General features: G+C 37.3%; 1 protein-coding gene and 1 pseudogene across 1 annotated transcript in view; both read right to left on the bottom strand.

Moving 5' to 3' along the window:
- The window catches only part of RAD50 (RAD50 double strand break repair protein), a 97969-nt gene that overhangs the window by 45282 nt on the left and 31121 nt on the right, over nt 1-21566 (bottom strand). The window contains exons 6-15 of the mRNA XM_065873983.1: nt 12482-12610; nt 12084-12249; nt 10491-10684; nt 9869-10075; nt 8635-8817; nt 7869-8026; nt 4671-4846; nt 3945-4182; nt 692-881; nt 123-249 (exon numbers count right to left, since the gene is read on the bottom strand). Coding sequence (XP_065730055.1) covers nt 123-249; nt 692-881; nt 3945-4182; nt 4671-4846; nt 7869-8026; nt 8635-8817; nt 9869-10075; nt 10491-10684; nt 12084-12249; nt 12482-12610 — 1768 coding nt within the window. The remainder of the gene's footprint in view (nt 1-122; nt 250-691; nt 882-3944; nt 4183-4670; nt 4847-7868; nt 8027-8634; nt 8818-9868; nt 10076-10490; nt 10685-12083; nt 12250-12481; nt 12611-21566) is intronic.
- On the bottom strand, nt 18858-19565 carry LOC136120863 (large ribosomal subunit protein eL21-like; annotated as a pseudogene).

Here is a 21566-nt window from a genome sequence, read left to right as displayed (position 1 = left end):
AACTGCATATACCATGGACTGGAAGAAAGGCTGTTCTTTGTCCACATAATAGTTATAAAATTTATGATAAAAAGCATATGTTGGGAATGTTGAAGTCTTTATAAGGAAACAGTCTCTATTACCTGTATCTAATTTGTGTTGCTTTTCTTGTTTTTCCTGGTTTACTTGTTGAACAGTTCTATCCAAATCTAGTCCTTGGAGTTTAGCTGCTTGTTGTGCAATTTTTCTTTCAACATCCTTAAGTTCCATCTTAAGAATAAATCAAAGTTATTTCCTTTAAGAAACTTATGCCATTATCATTATTCAAAATCTTTAAGAATTAACTGCTTTTACTTTTTAAAATCTAATTTGTAACTGCTCTCAGATATAATTTTAACAAATTTTCAAGGATAAAAATAAAATTAATTTTTATGATGAAATTAATTTAAATGATGTAAACAAAAGGAAGCAGACTAAAAATGAAAAATAAACAAGACTACTTCTTAATTCTCAGAACTTAAGGATAATAAAATCTAAACTCAGGAATATAAATAAGCTAAGCAGTTACTCCCTGAGACTACCTGAAATTCAGGATAGGGAACTCTAAACACAATCTGTACCAGAATACTAGCTACTATCTTTAACACTCACATTTCATATTCAAACCACCATGAAACTAGTTTTATTCTGCCTTAAACTGCAGTAAACTTACCTGGAACCTCTCCATAATTGTAACATCTGTCAGACACACTTTAGCACTTTCTTCCTCAGGTATAATTGTACCCAAAAGTGTTTCCTGTTCTTCTATGTCATTCTTTAGGCGCTGTATGTCTCTGTTCACATTCTGCAGTTTGTTTCTTAATTCTGGTATTTCCTTCTCCTTCAAATCAATTATGCTTTGCCTTCACAGAACATACACAATTAAAAATAAGCAATCTAATGTTTTCTCATAATGATATTGAGGTTATGTATTTTTGGCAAGAGTACCACAGAAGTGATGTTGTATCCTTCTTAGGGCAACACATCAGTGGGTACATGATGTCAGTATGTTACTCTTATTTAAGAAGGTGTAGGCCAGATTTACCCATTGTAAAGTTACTATTTTTCTCTATGTAATCAATAAGTATCATAGGAGAAATACATTGAAGAAAATGTAAATAGCCTATTTCTCCTCAAACCTCTGTCCACTGATTTTATAAATAGTACCTATTGACAGATCTTGATACCAGTAATTTTTACCATATTGTTTGCCAAACTGAAAGATATTTTACAAATTACCTGACCATACTCATCATAAGTGTCAAGACCATGAAAGACAAAGAAAGATTGTCAAAGACAAAGAAGAACTATGGTAGACTACAAGAGCCTAAGGAGAAATAACAAGTATATGCAATGTGGGACTCCTGAGTTGGATCCTGAAATAGACAAAGGATATTAAATAGAAAGACTGCTAAAATTCAAATATGGCTTGTAGTTTAATTAATAGAATTATACCAAAGTTAATTTCTCGACTTTGATAACCATATTATGGTTACATAAACTGTGAACATCAGGAGAAGCTGGGTGAAGGGTATATGTGAATTCTCTGTACTATTTTTGTAAATTTTCTGTAAGTCTAAAATTATTTCAAAATAAAAAAGTTTAAAAACTGATGGCAGGACAGAAGGAAGGAAGGAAAGAAAATAGGAAAGAAGGAAACCACTCAGTCAAATGCTACATGGGTTTATGGTACAAAAGCTGTTAAACCCACTTTACTGCTGCTACTCTAGCTAATGAATTACCATCCCTATGGCAGGTACTGGCCCCATACCTATTTTTGTTGATACCTCTGAAACAATAAAACTTGTAGTAATCTTTAAACCAAAAAGCTATTAAGCTTATTTCAGAAAAATCCCAAATTCTTAAAATCAAATTAGTATAATAAATTCAATTGGTTTCTAATGGGAGCCTTATAATAAACCAGAAACTCAAGGATTAGCTCTCAGATATTGTTATTACTTAATGATTTTTTTAAAGTCCATATTATGACCAAGAAATGCCAACCTGAATTGATCTGAGTGACAGAGACCTGTAATTTTTTTATACCAGAGCAATGAAAAAATTCCCTGAATAAATATGAACATATTCAGATTATGAATAATTCATGCTCACATTACTTCCCAGTGTTATAGACCAGAAGTTGGTCTTAAGTTATGTACCCAGTACCTAGAAAGTGACAAAGCTATGATAGCCTAATGACAGTCAAGCATTCACTTGACTGGGACATTTTTGCAGAGAACTATAGGCATCCATTCAATTTTAACCCTATTTTTACATTTTCACACACACACAAAAACCCCTTTTTGATGTGGTCCAGGTTTTGGTGCCTTCTTTTCTGATGATTACCTAAGACGCTAAAATAAGTACTCTAAGAAACAGTAAAGATATTTCCTGAGAGAATGGTTACTGAGCTCTAGTAGGGTTTTCTCTTTTGTTTTTTAAATTTTTCAGAAACTCAATTTTGTGACAGCATTCTTTTTCCAAGGGAATTTTATGTAAAAGGGACCAACCAACACAGATACAGTACTGAAAAAAACCTGTGGGAAAAATATGGAGTTTTTATTTAAATGAGGTGTTATAAAAAATGAACCCAAGTCAGTACTAATAAACATGATAAATAGGTACATTTTCAGCTGAAATTTCATTCATGATGGTATGGGATATGCTGGAAGGGACATGCTATCACTTCCGTTGTACTTTATTGGTTACACAGACCAATCCTGGAACATGAGAGAAGACTAATACAAGAGTGTGAATACTAGGAGGCAGGGATCATTGGGGACCATCTTAGAGGCTGGCTACCACAAAGCGCATCTTCTTGCATCTTCCCTTCCTTCTCTTCCTTAAACTCCTTTTCAGTTTTCCAGGACAACATACCCTCCGGGTTTTTTTGTTTCCAGAGTTTGTCTCACTTTCATCCAATGTATTAACATTAGATTAATTTTCCTAAAACACATCTTTCATTAAATCTCTTAGGATGGCTCCCCATCACCTAATAGAGCTATAACTAGGTCTGAACATAATTGTAGCTCTATCTCCCCTACTTATGTGAATCAATCACTACAAATAAGTTCTCAAACTCCAGATAATGTTTCTACTGCAGCACAGGTCTTACTCTCCTACTCTTTACACACACCCTCTCCCCTTTCCTCCTCTTAAATAAGTCAAACCACCCTCCCTATGCTTTACATCCCTCTTCCTACCCTGTTCTCAAAATCCTATTCTGATTCTGTAGTCCACTGGCTTCTCTCTTCCTAATTAATACATTTGTTTGAACCAATTAAGTACTTTATTAAGCCCAGCTTTCTATGTCTAATTCTGAGAGCTTTGCTCCTTACATAGACCATCAGCTCCATGAAGGTCATGTCTTACTGGTCTCTGTGACCATCTTTGTGCTCTGGGAGACACCAAGGCAATCATCACATACTTTCTGACTTGATTTTATTTATAAATAGAAAATCATCTGAACTTCTTACACAAGCAAGGGAAAAATAAATAATAGAAATCATCTATGATTCATTCTTTCTGGAAGTGAGAAAAACATAAAAGTATAGTTTAAAATTTGTCTCTTGAGGGGAGCTTTCCGGTACTTTAATTCTTTGCTGGGTTTAGAAAGAGACACATAGTTATAAAATCTATCAAAATTTCTGCCCTCAAGCCAACTCTCAGGAATGAAACAAACATACACAAATTAAGGATTATATCTACCCTGTGACTAGTTTAAGAAACAAGCTTAGCTTGAAACAAAATAATTCTTTCTTATCACATAAATAACATGAGATGAGCATACTGGCTTAGAATCCTGACTTTAACCGTTATTCATTCAACTCTTGCTTACTGAATACCTACCATATGTTAGACAGTGGAATAGGTACCTCTTACAGTGCTGCTGTACAGGTACAGTAATAGTAAATCCCTATTCTCACCTCATGGGCACTAGTCCCAGCATTTCATCACGCCGCTTTTCTTTTTTCTTTAGCTCTGATTCTGTTGACTTGAGCTTATCTGGAGCAAGCCTCAGCTTAGACTGCAAATCATTGATGACTTCTTGTAATTCAGCTTCTGTCTGAAAAACTCTCTGACAGACAGGGCAACACGACTGGTCTTCATCCGTTAGCTGAGTAATGAATTGGGAGTAAACGGCCGTAGCTCCAGCCAGCATGGCTATTTAAAAAAATATATATATACTCCCAGTGAAAAGAATACAAAATACAGTTTTGTCAACATGGTTATATCTTTTTCTGTAAATACATAATTATTCTTCTTGCTTTATAAACACACAATGAAAGAAATCAAAATTCTGATATTTAAATCTTCCCAATGGCACAATACATTCAGATTTGTAGAAATTATTTTCTGGTAACACATAAGTATAAAATTTTTAAAGCTTGTTATGTGCCAGAAACTATAATCTCATTTACTCCTCCCTAACACCCTACACGTGGTAGGCAATTATTAATGAATCTGAAGTACAGAAAGGTTTCGATAACTTGCCCAAAGTCACACAGCAAGTAGGTTGTAGAACCAGAACTGAAATTTAAGCCAACGAGCTCCAGAACCAAGTTTTAAAATCTCCCATCCTTAACAGTTACCTGTGAATGAAAATTCAAAAACATCAAAATGCCTTTTCTAATATAAAGTAGGTAACCTACCTCGTTGTTTTGAGGATTTTTCAATTTCTTCTTTAAGCCTGTCTAAGTCACTTTCAAAATCCTGGCTACCACAAACATCAAACAGTTTGTCTTCATAGCTGGACAACTTCTCTTCCTTCCTTTTTAGCTCATTATTTATATGATTTTTATTTTGCTCAGCTGAAGCCAGTTCCTTGCTAAAATAAGAACATATATGGATTACAATTTTAAAACATGAGAAATGAAAAGTGTGAGAAGGTAGATACAAGACAAACTCTGCCAGAAAATATTACAAAGGTCTGCTGTGACCAAGCACTTTTTTTTTAGACGTCATGGCAACAGTCTACTACTGCCTGAATCTACCCTCTAGCACATGGACTCACCCTGGTCATATGCCTGCTCCCAGAAAAATGTGTACAGATAAAACCCTGCTTGGTTTTGCAGGGGTTCATGGTCTTAGATCTTGGGTTAAGAGCCTCAGCAAGGAGAATATGCTTGCCAGATCTGGAGGGAAGAAAAAAAAAGGAGAACATTCCCCTAACTCTGTGTGGACCCTTTCACAACTGTACTTCCGTTCCCTCCTGTAAAAACTTTTCCTTTGTTCCCTCCTTGTGGCTGTCACCTACTTACAACCTGATCATTCACTGCCTCTCATTCATTAAAGACTTTGCTCACTGGTACAATTTATTTCTACTCCAACTCTTAAATATAATCCTAGCCAGCCTCCATGCCCACACAGATCAGGGGTTTTCAATTTACAGGTTCTGATGCATTACGCAAGTCATATAATCAATTCAATGCATTGTATTCAGCATATTTTGAAAAATTAAGCATAATATGTAGAATATATTGGAGTAGATTGTGTGTGGTTAGGATAGGTACTATTTTAAGAAATTTGTTTCAGATAAATCTGTGTGAGTGCACATGTGCCTCATCTTGATACTTCCCATTGTGAGTCACAGTAAAAATTTGGAAAAAAAATAACATGTAGATGATGCTCTCACCATCCTAGTCATTGAGCATTGCTCATTAAGATCACTATCTGAGCAGCACCAAACACCGTTGAACCCCTCCTTGAAAGACTATTTTCTCAAGGCAACCCAGACGTCACTCCTGTCTTGTTCTCATCCTGGCTCCTGGGGCACTGACTTCGCTTGCTCCTCTTCCTTTGCTTGCCAACAGTTTAAATGTTGGTGTTTTCCAGGAGTCTAACTACAATTTTTTCTCTTCTCTTTGAATAACTCCTTCAAGTTGACATGACCTACTGACTCCAATTATCGCTTACAAAGCAACAACTTCCAGTCGTCTGAACTTCAAACTCCAGTATTCTATTCCCTAACAGACATTTCCACGAGAAACACAAATTTAACATGATCAAATCCACTATCTTCCTCAAAAATATGTGTGGAATTTTTGACCCTCTTATCCAAGTAACACTCAAGGTAATATTTGAAAAAATGGATCACTTTTTTAAACTGTGGGAAAAACATAAAATTTAACATCTTAACCATTTTTAACTGTACAGCACAGTAGTGTTAACTATATGCACATTGTTGTGCAACAGATCTCTAAAACGTTTTCATCTTGCAAAACTTAAACTCTATACCCACTGAAAAACTAGCCCCCCTCCGCCCCCACCCCCTGGCTACTCTGAACCTCCATTCTACATACTTTCTAAGAGTTCGACATCTTTGGATACTTCACATAAGTGAAACTAAGCAGTACTCGTCTTTCTGTGCCTAGCTTACTTCGCTTTAATATCCTCAAGCATAATATCCTCAAGGTTCATCAAGTCATAGCATATGAGAGGACTTCCTTCTTTTTCAAAGATAAATAATATTCCATTATACATACACCAGTTTTTCTTTATCCATTCATCCATCATTTAGGTTGCTTCCACCTCTTGGCTATTGTGAATAATGCTGCAGTGAACATGGATTAGCAAATATCTCTTTGAGATCATGTTTTCAATTCGTTTGAATATATACTCAGAAGTGGAATTCCTGGATCATCTAGTTATTCTTTTCCTAATTTTTTGAAGAACCTCCACAGGTTTTCTACAGTAACTGCACCATTTTACACTCCCATTAATAGGGCAGAGGGTTCCAATTTCTCAACATCCTCACCAACACTTGTTATTTTGGGTTTTTTTCAACTTCTTATTTTATCTTTTAATTGAAGTATAGTTGATTTACAATGTTGCGTCAGTTTCAGGTATAAAGCAAAGTGATTCAGTTATATTATTCTTTTTCAGATTCTTTTCCATTATAGCTTATTATAACACACTACTATATTTTCTGTTTTTTTGGATAATGGTCAATCTAAGTGGTGTGAAGTGGTATCACTGTGGTTTTGATTTGCATTTCCTTGATGACTAGCATCATCTTGAGCATCTTTTCATATGCTGTTGACCATCTGTATATATTCTTTGGAGAAATGTCTATTCAAGTCCTCTGCCCGTTTATTTTTTAAAATATTTATTTATTTGGTTGTGCCAGGTCTTAGTTGCAGTAGGCGGACTCCCTAGCCAGGTCTTAGTTGCAGTAGGCGGACTCCCTAGCTGTGGCATGTGAACTCTTAGTTGTGGGATCTAGTTCCCTGAGCAGGGATCGAACCCGGGCCCCCTGCATTGGGAGCTCGGAGTCCCAACCACTGCACCACCAGGGAAGTCCCTCTGCCCACTTTTTTAATCCGGGTATTTATTTTTTTATTATTAAGTTGTATGAGTTCTTTACATATTCTGGATACTAACCCCTTATCAGATATATAATTTGCAAATGTTTTCTCCCATTCTGTTGATTGCCTTTTCCCTGTTGATCATTCCCTTTGCTGTGCAGCAGTTTTTAAGTATGATATAGTCCCATTTGTCTATTTTTGCTTCTGCTGCCTGTGCTTTTGGTGTCATATCCAAGAAATCATTGCCAATTTCAATACAATGAAACTTTTCCTCTATGTTATCTTCTAGGAGTTTTATAGTTTCAGGTCTCACTTTTTATAAAGGAATATTTTAATCCTCTCACTTAGTTCTGCAAACTTTCAAGGAAAAAGAAGCTCAACTCACTATCTGTTACCATTTTACTTAATTTGTAAAATATGGGAAAATCAAAGTCAATTAATAAGACATACCACTTCGTGACAATAAATGATTTCAAAACAATTAAAAGTGAAAGCATGAAATAAGAGACTTCTACTACATCTTCAAATGTTGTAACTACTTACTTCAATTTGGCAAGTCTGTTCCTGGTCTGATTAATTTCTTTTGATTTACTATGAAGCCAGTCTTCAAGCTGTTTTTTGTTGGGAAAATATCCTAACAATGAAGTTAATTCATCACTGTGCCTAGATTTTATTTTTCTGATTTGTTCATCTTTGTCAGCCTATAGGAAAAAAAATCGTTTAAAAATAAAGCTCGATATCTCCACATTATATAAAGAACAAAAATAAATTTTAGATTGATTACAGTTCTAGGCTTAAAAAATAAAACTACAAAAATGCAAGAAGAAAATATAAAATTTCTTCTTTTTTTTTTAAAATTTTGGCCATGCCTCACTGCTTGAGGAATATCTCAGCGCCCCGACCAGAGACTGAACCTGGGCCATGGCAGTGAAAGCACCAAATCCTAACCACTAGGCCACCAAGGAACTCCTGAAAATTTCTTAAACTCTTAACGTGAGGATGGACTTTCTAAGCCATTAGAGAAAAGAATAACAAGTCTGATGATATAAAAATTAAAACTTCTGTATGGTATATGATAAAAATTAACAGCAATGTACACGTGTGTGTTTGTGTGTATACACTTCTATATTATTATTTCTTTGTAATTAGAAAACAGTTTTTAAACTTGAAAACTTTATATTAAGTTCACTTAACCCCTAAAGTAAAAAGCCAATATCAACTAAATACTTCACAGTGTAACGATTATGAATGTAAGATAAGCTATACTAAATACCAGAAAGTATAATTAGAACAAAAAGAAAGGTCATACTTTGTCTTTGGTCAGCATCTCCATCTGGGTACGTGTTGCTGTATGATGATTTAACTGCTCCATCTCCTGGTCCAATTTACGCAGGGTCCTGTCTAGATCTGCTTTCTCATTTTGAAGGCTTATTACTTCTGTTTTTAGACTTTCTACATTGCTGTTTTTCTCAGCTTTGCTTAGCTCACGTTCCTTAATAATTCAAATAAATGAACAGGTTTATATGTGTTGTGTTAAAATAATGACAAAGTGTATTAGAAATCAGCTACTCCTCAGGATGGTCAAAATATTACTGTTTGATTTTATCCAACAACAGGAAAAACAGAAGTAATAAAATTTTTAAGAAAGATCTTATAAAGTTACCTTACTATTTTATAACAGTAGAGACTTAGTAAATAAATCTGGAAGAGTCAAACTGGAGGGAAAAGTGAAAATTAGTGCAAAATTAAGAAAAATATGCTTAAGTATACAGTTTAGTGACTCTTCAATCAATAACTAAGCATTTATCAAGTACCCATGTAACTCACTACATTGCCTGGCATATAGAAACTAAAAATCGTGTGATATGGTCCCTGAACAGTATCTCCCCATCACAACAGGACAATATCATGCTAAACTGACAAAAATGTATGCTAGATGTTAAGTTTGGGAGTAAATAGAAATGTTTAAATTATCAAGATGGGACCTGAAAGTGGCATTTGCCAAGCTTTTAGGATGCTTATTTTGGTAATGGAGGTGTGAAGGAAGGGAAGAGATTAGAAACAAAGAAGAAATTCTGGAAATTCACGAAAGGAAGAGGTGGGCTAAGAAAGTTTCTACCACAGAAGAAGTGATAACACAGCAATAATCATATAAAATCTGTAGTGTGTGGAACCTAGAGGGAAAATACTTTTTTTTTAAACTTAGGTAAGTGGTTCTCAACCAAGGTACTCATAAGAATCACCCAGTTCTGACTTGAACACATTTCTATGCCCCACTCTTAGAGATTTTTATTTGGAAGGTTTAAGGTCTAAGCATAAGTTTTTTATTTTAAGTTTCCTTAGATGATTCTAATTTTCAATCCACCAGGTTCCAGGAGCAGAGTTGGGTCATTAAGATATTCAGATAAATTCATTTTACGTGAGATTGATAGACAAGGTTGACATTTTTATTAAAATGCCATAATCTCAGGATTAGCAAAAGATAAAATACTTCTAAATATCTTATACCTTAAAATTATTAGATTGCTCAAATAGTATCTTACAGCTTTTGTGAGCTCCTGGTCCAGTTCAAGAATTCTGTCTGAAGATCCTTCCAACTGCTGTAATTCATACTTCACATTTTTCAGCTCATTCTGCTTCTTAGTTAGGATTTCTGATTTTAGCTCTATTATTCTTCCCAGTCCAGTTTTCTTATCCCTTATCTCATCTATCTGTTTTTGTTTCAGAGTCTCTTTTTCTGCAAAGTCATTCTAAATACATAATGAGAAGCATGAGCATTAACAATTTTTTCACTAAAAACTTCATTAAGAAAAAGTTTCTTTGATGCAAAAGTAACACATGCACTCTGAGGAAAATATAGAAAAGCATAAAAAATATAATGATCATAACCCAGAGATAATCATTATTAACTTCGAGCAAACTTTTTCTTTACAATTAGCTTTGAAATTTTACTTAAAATCAAATAAAAAACATAGGTCTATATATTCTTTGTACTTTTATACTTATAAACTTTAAAAAATTTGCTTCCATAAAGGTTTTATTCTACCTCATAGCAAATTTTATCCTAACACTAATCCAAAAATATGACAAAATAAGGTCAATCCAAAAATTAAAACAATTCAACTAGACAATCTGATACAAACAAAAGAAAATAACAGTATTTACCATCAGTTGCCTGGCGGTTTCTGCTTCCTTTTCTTGCCTCTCTCTCACAAGTTTGTGAAAATTTTTTATCTGTCTCTCACTGAATGGTCCATGCTCAAAGCCATCCAATTCTAGCTGTGTTGCCAAAGACTGAATTAATGAATCTCTAGCTCGCAAATGTTCTTGATGACGATCTGCTTGTAGCTGTAGACGACCTTTAAAAAACACAATCATAGTAATTCTTTTATCAGATATTTTAAAAAATAAAAGAGCAAGATCTCTTACATCCTTTGCTCAGTTTCCCCAAATGGTAACTATTGTATTGAGATGCAGTAAGAAATACATATTTGGTTTTTGTCCTTGGCTCCTGGTACAGAGCTCCAAAAACACTTAGAATTTCTCAGTGATAGGGGTGACAGGAGTATCTTTTGTTATTCATTAAAAGTCCCTTTCAACTGTACCTGAGTTTATTCTAATGAGGTGACTCCTGGAGAATGGGACCTGGTCGTCAGAGGAATCAGCTCTGTGATTAGAGAGTAGGAAGTTTCAGTACCCACCCCTCCCATTTCTGGTGAGGGGCTGAAGTCTGAGTTCAATCACCAATTGCCAATGACTTAATTAATCATGTCTACATGATTACTTCCATAAAAACCCTAAGCAATGGCATTCAAAGAGCTTCCAGGTTGGTGAATACGACATGGAGGTGCTGAGTAAGTCGCGCATGTGGAGAAGGCATGAAAGCTCAGTGTCCCTCCCCCATACCTTACCCTATGCATCTCTTCCATCTGGGTGTTCCTGAGCTATATCCTTAATAAACTGGTAATAGTAAGTGCTTCCCTGAGTTCTAGGAGCTGTTATAGAAAATTACTGAACCTGAGAGAAGGGTTGTGGGAACCCCTGATTTACAGCCAGTGGTCAGAAGTACAGGTGCCAGACAACCTGGGACTTGGGATTGGCAGCTGGAGTGGAGTGGGAGACAGTCTCATGAGACTGAGCCCTTAATCTGTGGGGTCTATGCTAACTCCGGACAGGGAGTGTCAGAACTGAATTAAATTACAGGACACTTAGTTGGTGTTCACTGAGAATTGGAGAATTGCTTGGTGTGGAAAAACCCACACATCTGGCGTCAGAACTGTTGTTGAGTAAAAAAACTGTGTTTTCTTTTAGTAATTTGCAAAATTATAGTATATCACAACCAGGATACTGACACTGATACAATCCATCAATCTTATTCTTATTTCCCCAGTTTTACTCATATCTGTGTGTGTATTAAGTTCTACATAATTTTATCAACTGTGTTGGTTCTTATATCCACTATGACAGCCAAGATACTGAACAGTTCCAATACCATAAGAACCCCTCTCGGTTTTTTTAAAACCATAACCACATTAACCTTCCTCCTGCTTTTCCTCCTACTGGGTAACCCTGGCCACCACTAATCTGTTCTACATTTCTAAAATTTTGGCATTTCAAAATGTCATATAAAGTGGAAACATACTATATATAATCTTTTGAGACTTTTCACTCAGCATAATTCCCTGGAGATTTGTCATTAATGTAGAAAATGTGTAATATTATAATAGGGAAAAAGACCAAGTAAACACTGTCTCTTACCCTGTTCAACAAGTAGTTCTGATTTTTCTTCATTGAGAAGCCTAGATTCTTTATTTAATTTTTCCAGTTCACGCTGACATTCTACCAGTCTCCTTTCTTTCTCCCTAACTGTTCTCTGGTGATTGTGATATAAATCATTTAGCTGCTCATCAGACCCTTGAAAAACCTGTGTAGAACCAAAATAAAGAGCTTTAATGTATAACAAGGTATCAGTCTAAGGTACAAAATATGAACCAAAGCTTATTCAATATCCTTCTTTTTAACATAAACATGGAAGTAACATAAACATCAAGATTTGTAGGTTTGTTTCAAAATATGACTGTCAAAATGGAATCAAATGAGGTTCATTACAATAATCTCAAAATTCTGAAGTAAAACAAAATTCTACCACCACAAACCTTTTCCATTTTCTGTTCCAGTTCACTATTATCTTTTTCCATTTGCTTCTTTCGGCTATCCAAAGCTTTAATTTCATTGTCGAGTCTCATTATTTTAGAGAGATTTTGTTCAATTTCTTTTAGACGATTCTGAAAATAAACAAATACCCTACATAAACAGAATTCACTATAGTTTATACTGCAAATAACTGAAGATAAATAACATGTCCCAGGACCAGGCACTTAGTAAAAGTGATCTCATTTAATGGTAACACTGCTATAAAGGGAGCACTGAGAAACTGAGGATCAAAGACATTAAGTAATTTGTCCAACTCCTTACAGATAGTAAAGAAAAGCAGGAATTTAACTCCCTTCTAACTCCAAAGCCCACCCCCGGCCCTCAACAGCTCCCACAAAAGTCATTCATTCATTGGGTACTTGGAGCCACATTATGTAAAGTACCACATTTTAAGAACTTAATCCTTGGAACTTCCCTGGTGGCACAGTGGTTAAGAATCCGCCTGCCAATGCAGGGGACATGGGTTCAAGTCCTGGTCCAGAAAGATCCCACGTGTCATGGAGCAACTAAGCCCATGTGCCACAACTACTGAGCCTGTGCTCTAGAGCCCGTGAGTCACAACTGCTGAGCCCACGTGCCTGGAGCCTGTGCTCCCCAACAGGAGAGGCCACCACAATGAGAAGTGCGCGCACTGCAACACAGAGTAGCCCCTGCTTGCCGTAACTAGAGAAAGCCTATGAGCAGCAATGAAGACCCAACATAGCCAAAAATTAAAAAAAAACAGAACTTAATCCTTAAAAGGTTAACTATTTGATTTATTTAAAAAGAATTAGAACTACTGAGTGGACTGGAAACTCATGGTGCATCACAAGTGAAATGTGACAAATGATCTCGGTGGCCTGCTTCCAGGGACAGCTGGTTGCCTCATCTCCTAGGAATATGAGTGACCTGGCTCAGAGTCTTCCCTCCTTGGATACTCTTCTGGTGTTTGCCTCTAGGCTGACCAACTCCTCTTCTAAGACATTTTTAGAACCTAATTTTTAAACTAATACATTATTACAGATATCCATTGTAAGCTTTCACAGCTGCACCAAAATGCATCCTCAACTTCAATGTCATTTGATAAATTATACTAATACCATATCTTATGATTTGTATATTAATAGGTAACACGTTATCACCACAGAAACTTTACTTTGTTCACCAATGCTTCCTCAGCACATGTAACAAGTGTTCAGTATGTTAGCTGAAAGAGAGATTTGAAAAAAAAATTTTTACCAATAATAACAGTCCTAGCTATCATTGATCAAATGTCTGCTATACTGCAGACATTGTACTAGGTGCTGCCATACATTCCCTCTAATCATTATGACACTACAGGCAAACTTCAGAGATATACTGGGTTCAGTTCCAGACCACTGCAATAAAGTGATTATTGCAATAAAGCAAGTCACACAATTTTTTGGCTTCACAGTGCATATAAAAGTTGTTTAGGGCTTCCCTGGTGGCGCAGTGGTTGAGAGTCCGCCTGCCGATGCAGGGGACACGGGTTCGTGCCCCGGTCTGGGAAGATCCCACATGCCGCGGAGCGGCTGGGCCCGTGAGCCATGGCCGCTGAGCCTGCGCGTCCGGAGCCTGTCCTCCGCAACGGGAGAGGCCACAACAGTGAGAGGCCCGCGTAACGCATAAAAAAAAAAAAAAAAAAAAAAAAAAGTTGTTTACACTATACTGTAGAAGTGTGCAATAGTATTATGTCTTAAAAAAAGTGTTCATATCTTGATCTCTTCCCATGAATCACAAATGTTCTTAATGGCATCTAGAATGGTGAATCCTTTCCAGAAAGTTTTCAATTTACCCAGATCCATCACTGGAATTACTATCTATGGCAGCTATAGCCTTACGAAATGTATTTCTTAAAAAGATTTAAAAGTCAAAATGACTTCTTGATCCATGGGCTGCAGAATGGATGCTGTGTTAGCAGACATGAAAACATGAATCTCATTGTACATCTCCATGAGCACTCTTGGGTGACCAGATGCATGGCCGATGAGCAGTAATATGTGGGGGAGAAAGAAAATCCTTTTTTTTTTCTGAGCAGCAGATCTCAACAGTGGGTCTAAAATATTCAATAAACCATGTTGTAAACAGAGATGCTGCCATCCAGATTGCTCCATTTATAGAGCACAGGCACAGTAGACTTAGCATAATTCTTAAGGGCCCTGAAGATTTTCGGAATGGTCAATGAGCACTGTATGGGAGATGAGACTGGGAGGCAGGATGGTATAACGATTAAGACTACAGGCTCTGGGAGCTGGAATGATTGGACATCTCTATGTAAAGAAGTAAATCTCCATAGAGCTGATTCACTTTGCTGCACAGCAGAAACTAACACAACATTGTAAAGCAACTATACTCTAATAAAAACTAACTTAAAAAAAAACGGAAGTAAATCTCAACCTTACCTCATACCATATTCAAAGTTAACCTGAAATAGAACATATACTTAAATATAACAACTCAGACTAGAAAACTTCAAGAAGAAAATCTTTGTGACCTTGGGTCAGGCAAAGATTTCCTAGATAGGAAACAAAAAGCAAAAACTGTAAGAGAAAATTTTGATATACTGGACTTCATCAAAATTAAAAACTCCTGCCCTTTGAAAGCAGTTAAGAAGAAAAAAAAAATTTGCAAAACACATACCCAATTAGGGCTTATATCCAGAATAATTAAAGAACTCTCACAGCTTCAATAGTAAGACCAAAAACAAAAAATACACACACACAAAACCTATTGAAAACAGGCAATAGATATGCATAGACACTTTACCGAAAACGATATTCAAATGGCAAATAAGCACATAAAAAGATGCTCAACGTTGATTAACATTAGGAAAATGCAAATTAAAACTATAATGAAAAAAGAAAAGCTACTCAGAGATTCTATCACACATCTATTTTAATGGCTAAAATAAAAAGCTGGTAATACTAAGTGCTGACAAGGACGAAGTGCAACTGCACTCTTGTACATTGTTGTGGGACTACCAAATGTGCCACTTTGAAAAATAGTTTGGCAGCTCTTAAGGTAAAACATACACTTAACACACAACCTAGCAATCCCACTCCTAGGGAGTTACCCAAGAGAGATGAAAACATATCTCCAAACAAAGACCTGTACACAGAAGTTCATAGCAGTTTTATTTGTAATAGCTAAAAGCTGATAACAACCTGAAGTCCAACAACAAAGGAATGGATGAACAAACTGTAATATATCCTTACAATGGAATACCCTCAGCAATAAAAAGGAATGAACTACTCGTACATGCAACCACATAAATTTAAAAGCATTATGCTAAGAAGTCAGACACAAAAAGCTATATAATGTATGATTCCACTGATGTCGCATTCGTTGGAAAAGGCAAAACTATACTGACAGAAAACAAATCAGGGATTACCAAGGGCTGGAAATGGAGGTAGGGGACCGACTACAAATAGACTTGAGAGAACTATTTGGGGTGGAAATGTTCTATATCTTGACTGTACTGATAGTAATGCTACTGTATGCATTTGTCCAAACTCATCAAATCATATACTTTCAAAAGGGTGGATTTTACTAAATGCAAATTATATTTCAATAAATCTGACTAAAGAAAAAAAAAGTATCAGTTTAGGAATCAGAGAAGCCTGGAATCAAATCCTGGCTTTACCCCTTACTTCCAACGTGAATACCTGTGCCTCACTTTTCTCATCTATGAAACTTCACGGGGTTACTGTGGGGCTCACATAATACATTTTAGAGCACTTTGATCAGCAACTGGGCATACAGTAGGCCCTCAATGAACGGGACCATTCACATCACTTGTGAAAAAAATTCTGTGTTCACAAAATATCTTTGAACAATGTAACAAAGAGAACTGGATTCATTCTTAAGAGCAATAAATATTAACACCTCTGTTATGGTACCCTACTTCTCAGAAACTACTCGGTTTCTACCAATGTTTTCACTGTATTGTAGAAGCATTAACATTATCTTGGAGGTTCCCTGATGGTGCAGCGGTTAAGAATCCACCTGCCAATGCAGGGGACATGGGTTCAATCCCTGGTCCGGGAAGATCCCACTTGCCATGGAGCAACTAAGCCCATGCACCACAACTACTGAGCCTTCACTCTAGAGCCCGCAAGCCACAACTACTGAAGCCCACGTGCCACAACTACTGAAGCCCGCGCACCAAGAGCCCATGCTCCGCAGTAAGAGAAGCCATCGCAATGAGAAGCCCACAGGCCACAACAAAGAGTAGCCCCTGCTCGCTGCAACTAGAGAAAGCCTGTGTGCAGCAACAAAGACCCAAAGCAGCCAAAAATAAATAAATAAAATAAATTAAAAAAAAAAAAACAAAAAACATTATCTTGGTTTAGATCTTTTGTGACATCTCCAGCTGCTTCATTCCTTAAATCCAGCCAGTAACTAGATACTGGGGATTCCTTCTTTGACATCTGTGTTTTGGCTCGAACCCCAGAGCACAAAACACAGGCTCTATCCCCAGAGCACACAACCTAGTAAAAGAAGCTAAAACAAATAGAAAGACAACAAAAAATATAGCAGCAGAGTGTTCAAAGCTTAGGTGTGTGAAATAAGACAAAAGAATCAGGCACTTGGGCTATAAGGTGCACAAGGATCATGAAATTATGTGTGGAAGAATAAATAAGAGGGCCAGAGGGTAGTTTTGAACTTGAAAACAAATTTCTCAAGCCATTTCCATTGAGGGAAAGAAAGGAAAACAGGGCTAAGTGGGCCAAGGTCAGGATAGGATGTGGTGGTATGGGAATAAAGTAGTTTATGAGAGCGTTCGTGAAAATGTAGGAAATCTGTAAAAATGGGAAAGCATGAATTATAGTGCAGTACCGAAATGGAGCTGTCTTCTGGATGGCTGCTGGGAAGATGATCTGATTCAAGCTTTATGCTGAGTTCTATGAAGGGAAGAATCCTTTTAACTCAGAGCTAAAAAAAAAAAAGGACTTTGGAAATCATCCACTTAATAAATATTTACTGAACCACCTGCTAAGTGTCAGGCACCAGGCTAGGCTCTAAAGATACAGAGAGTAAGATTAAACCCTTGGACTAGCCAAAATTAAATACAAATAAAGAAATAAACAAACACCTCAATGTTTGCTACAGCCTTGTTTAGAATCCTGGCACTGCTCAATAAATACCAGGTATTATCACTTAGCTCTACTCTGACATTATTTCCTATACAAATGCTCCATTTCAGCTATGAGGATTTCCTTGATACTGTTCAAAGACAGCCTGCATTTTGCTGTCACCGTATCTGTAATCACCAATCTACTTAAGGTCAACAAAATGGTACCCCAAATTCAGTCCTATGAAATCCTCTCTGGCCACCTCAGACTTTCTCTTCTTTCCTCCTCAAAGCTCTCACAGCTCTTGCCTTTTTCTGCCTTATATGTGCTTGTCATCTTTCCAACCAGGCTGCTCCTGAAGAAAATAAAATGTGTTCCAATATCTTGGTAACTACCACAGTACCTACACACAGTTATTAGAACAACTACTTCTAAAATATAACATACTTTTTCTCACTCTTATGTCTATTGCACTAAATTCTAAACCCATTAGGCTCTTCATAATCTGACTGCAAATCCTAACTCCCACTCCTTTTACCTTGATTTACTTAACCCAGGCTCTTCCTCACAGTCCTGTTTTAATAAGCTGGTATTTGTGAATATGTACATATATACATGTGCATGTTTGTATACACACATATAGTGTATTTTTGCAAGAAAACCCACTTGATCATAAGACATATCTGGGAGGTCAGACATGAGGAGTAGGAAGAGCCTCTCTTACTTTTCAACTAATATTCTTCCATATTTTTTTCATTGTGAGCACATATTAGTTTTAAAAGAAAAAAATGCAAAATAAAAACAAACATACAGGGACTTCCCTGGTGGCAGAGTGGATAAGACTCTGAGCTCCCAATGCAGGGGGACCGGGTTCAATCCCTGGTCGGGGAACTAGATTCCACATGCACGCCGCAACTAAGAGTTCACATGCCACAACTAAGGAGCCCTGGAGCTGCAACTAAGGAGCCCACATGCTGCAACTAAGGAGCTGGCAAGCCACAATTAAGAAGCCTGCCCACTGCAGCTAAGACCTGGCGTAACCAAATAAATAAACAAATTTTAAAAAAGATTACAAAAAACAAAACAAACATATAAAATAGCTTCTAGTCTGTCAATTTGATTTTTCCCCATCTTTATGGCCCAGATCAGCTTCTCCCTTGAAGGTCTTGTGATAGTTTTCCATTCCAGGCTATCACTTTTTTTTTTTTTTAACAATCCAGGTCTTTTATTTTCCTTACACCTATCATGCCATGAATTCATAGGGAATGGGTTCCAACAGTTCAGGCTCTTTTCTATTGGTTCTCACAAAGTGTGCTTCTCTGGGTGGAGAAGGCTGGCACTTCAGCTAAACCTAAGTACCTTTCTGCTTGGCTTCCTTCTTTTTCTGATCATTTTCCTTCAGACTGCTTCAGGAAGCTATCTTGGCTCTTAGAGTGCTTAATATGCTTGACACGCACACTAATTCTCTTGGCAAGAATCTTGCCCTTAACTTGCTTATTTACAACAATGCCAAAAGCATGCTGGGTAGCACTGTAGACTCTTCCAGTTTTGCCATGGTAACATTTGTGGGGCATTCCTTTTTTTTTTTTTTTTTTTTTTTGCCGTACGCGGGCCTCTCACTGTTGTGGCCTCTCCCGTTGTGGAGCACAGGCTCCAGACACGCAGGCTCAGCGGCCATGGCTCACGGCCCAGCTGCTCTGCGGCATGTGGGACCTTCCCGGACCGGGGCACGAACCCGTATCCCCTGAATCGGCAGGCAGACTCTCAACCACTGTGCCACCAGGGAAGCCCAGGGCATTCCTTTTTGAACAGTGCTCATTCCCTCGATATCTACAATATCACTTTTGTAGATCTGCATGTATGTGGCCAAAGGAACACCTCCATGTTTCCTAAAAGGCCTAAAGAACATATAGCAGGTGCCCCTCCTCTTTCCCTTTGTGTTGGTCATGTTGGTGAATTACTGGAAGATGGCAGTTTCATCCCAAAGGCCAGGCCATCACTTTAAAAATCACTTTATTGAGACGGAACTCACCTACCATACAATTCACCCATTTAAAGTGTACAATTCAACATATTTTAGTATATTCAGAGTTGTGCAACCATCCCCCATGACATTTTCACTTCCAGAAAAGAAACTCTGTGCCCTTAAGCAGTCACTATTTATTCGTCTCTACCCACTACCCTAGGCAACTGCTAGTCTATTTTCTGTCTCTATAGATTTGCCTATTCTGGACATTTCAAATAAATGGAACGGCATCATACAATTATGTAGTCTTTTATGATTGGCTTCTTTCAATTAACATGTTTTCAAGGTTCTTGCCTACTGTAGCTTGTATCAGAACTTCATACTTTTATTAAAGCTGAATAATATTCCATGTATGGATATGTCACATTTTATTGATCAGTTAATGGATATCTGAATTGTTTCCATTTTTTGGCTATTATGAATAATGCTGTTATGAACTTTCCTATATAAGTTTTTGTATAGATGTACATTTTAATTGCTCTTGGGTATAAGGAGTAAAATGGCCAGGTCATATGGTAACTCTACGTTTAACATTTTCTTTTAATTTATTTATTATTTTAATTTATTTTTGGCTGTGTTGGGTCTTCGCTGCTGCATGTGGGCTTTCTCTAGTTGCGGGGAGCAGGGGTTACCCTTCGTTGCAGCATGCAGGCTTCTCATTGCAGTGGCTTCTCTTGCTGTGGAGCACAGGCTCCACGTGCGCGGGCTTCAGTAGCTGTAGCATGCGGGCTCAGTAGTTGTGGCGCATGGGCTTAGCTGCTCCACCATGTGGGATCTTCCCAGACCAGGGCTCAAACCCATGTCCCCTGCATTAGCAGGTGGATTCTTAACCACTGCACCACCAGAGAAGTCCCTATGTTTAACGTTTTGAGGAACTGCTGAACTATTTTCCAAAGTGGTTGCCCCATTTAACATTCTCACCATCATGTATGAAGGTTCCAATTTCTCCACATCCTTTTCAATAATTATTACCTATCTTTTTGACTTTTAGCCATTCTAGTGGGTGTGAAGTAATAGCTCATTGTGATTCTGATTTGCATCTCCCTGATGAATAATGACGTCAAGCTTCTTTTCATGTGCTTATTGGATACACACATATATTCCCTGGAGAAATATCTATTCAGAGCCTTTGTGCATTTTCAAATTGTGTTACTTTTTTTTACTGGGTTCTTCATATAACCCAGATAGACGTTCCTTATCACATATGTGACTTGCAAATATATTCTCCCATTCTATGGGTTGTGTTTTTGCTTTCTTGATGGTATAGTTTGTAGAACAAAACGTTTTTCTTTTGATGAAGTCCAATTTACCCATTTTTTCTTTTCTTTTCTCACTTGTGCCACAGTCACCATCTTTTAGCTCTTAAAGATCCTATGTTCTAAACCAGCAGCCCCCAACCTTTTTGGCACCAGGGACCGGTTTCGTGGAAAACAATTTTTCCACAGGCTGGGGCAGGGTTGGCGGAGTGATGGTTCAGGCAGTAATGAGAGCAATGGGGAGGAGCAAATGAAGCTTGCTCGCTTATCCGCCACTCACCTCCTGCTGTGCAGCCTGGTTCCTAAAAGGCCACGGGCCGGTACTGGTCTATGGCCCAGGGGGTGGGAACTTCTGTTCTAAATTATATCATTCACATAGCTCTTCACTTTACTTCTTTGTAATCCTAACTATCTTTTAAAATATATTCCTTATTTCTCCAGCTAGACTATAAGATCATTAAAAGCAACGTCTAAGTCTTTGGCTTCCTTATTCCCAAGAGCACCTAGCACAGTGCTATGCACAAAACAATAAATATTCATTAAAAGATGCATTCATGGGCTTCCCTGGTGGTGCAGTGGTTAAGAGTCCGCCTGCCGATGCAGGGGACACGGGTTCGTGCCCCGGTCCGGGAAGATCCCACATGCCGCAGAGCGGCTGGGCCTATGAGCC

The sequence above is a fragment of the Phocoena phocoena genome, chromosome 3, assembly GCF_963924675.1.
Source record: "Phocoena phocoena chromosome 3, mPhoPho1.1, whole genome shotgun sequence".
In the NCBI taxonomy this organism is placed as follows: domain Eukaryota; kingdom Metazoa; phylum Chordata; class Mammalia; order Artiodactyla; family Phocoenidae; genus Phocoena; species Phocoena phocoena.
The sequence above is the reverse complement of the archived record's forward strand: the minus strand, read 5'-3'. Positions and strand labels throughout refer to the sequence as shown.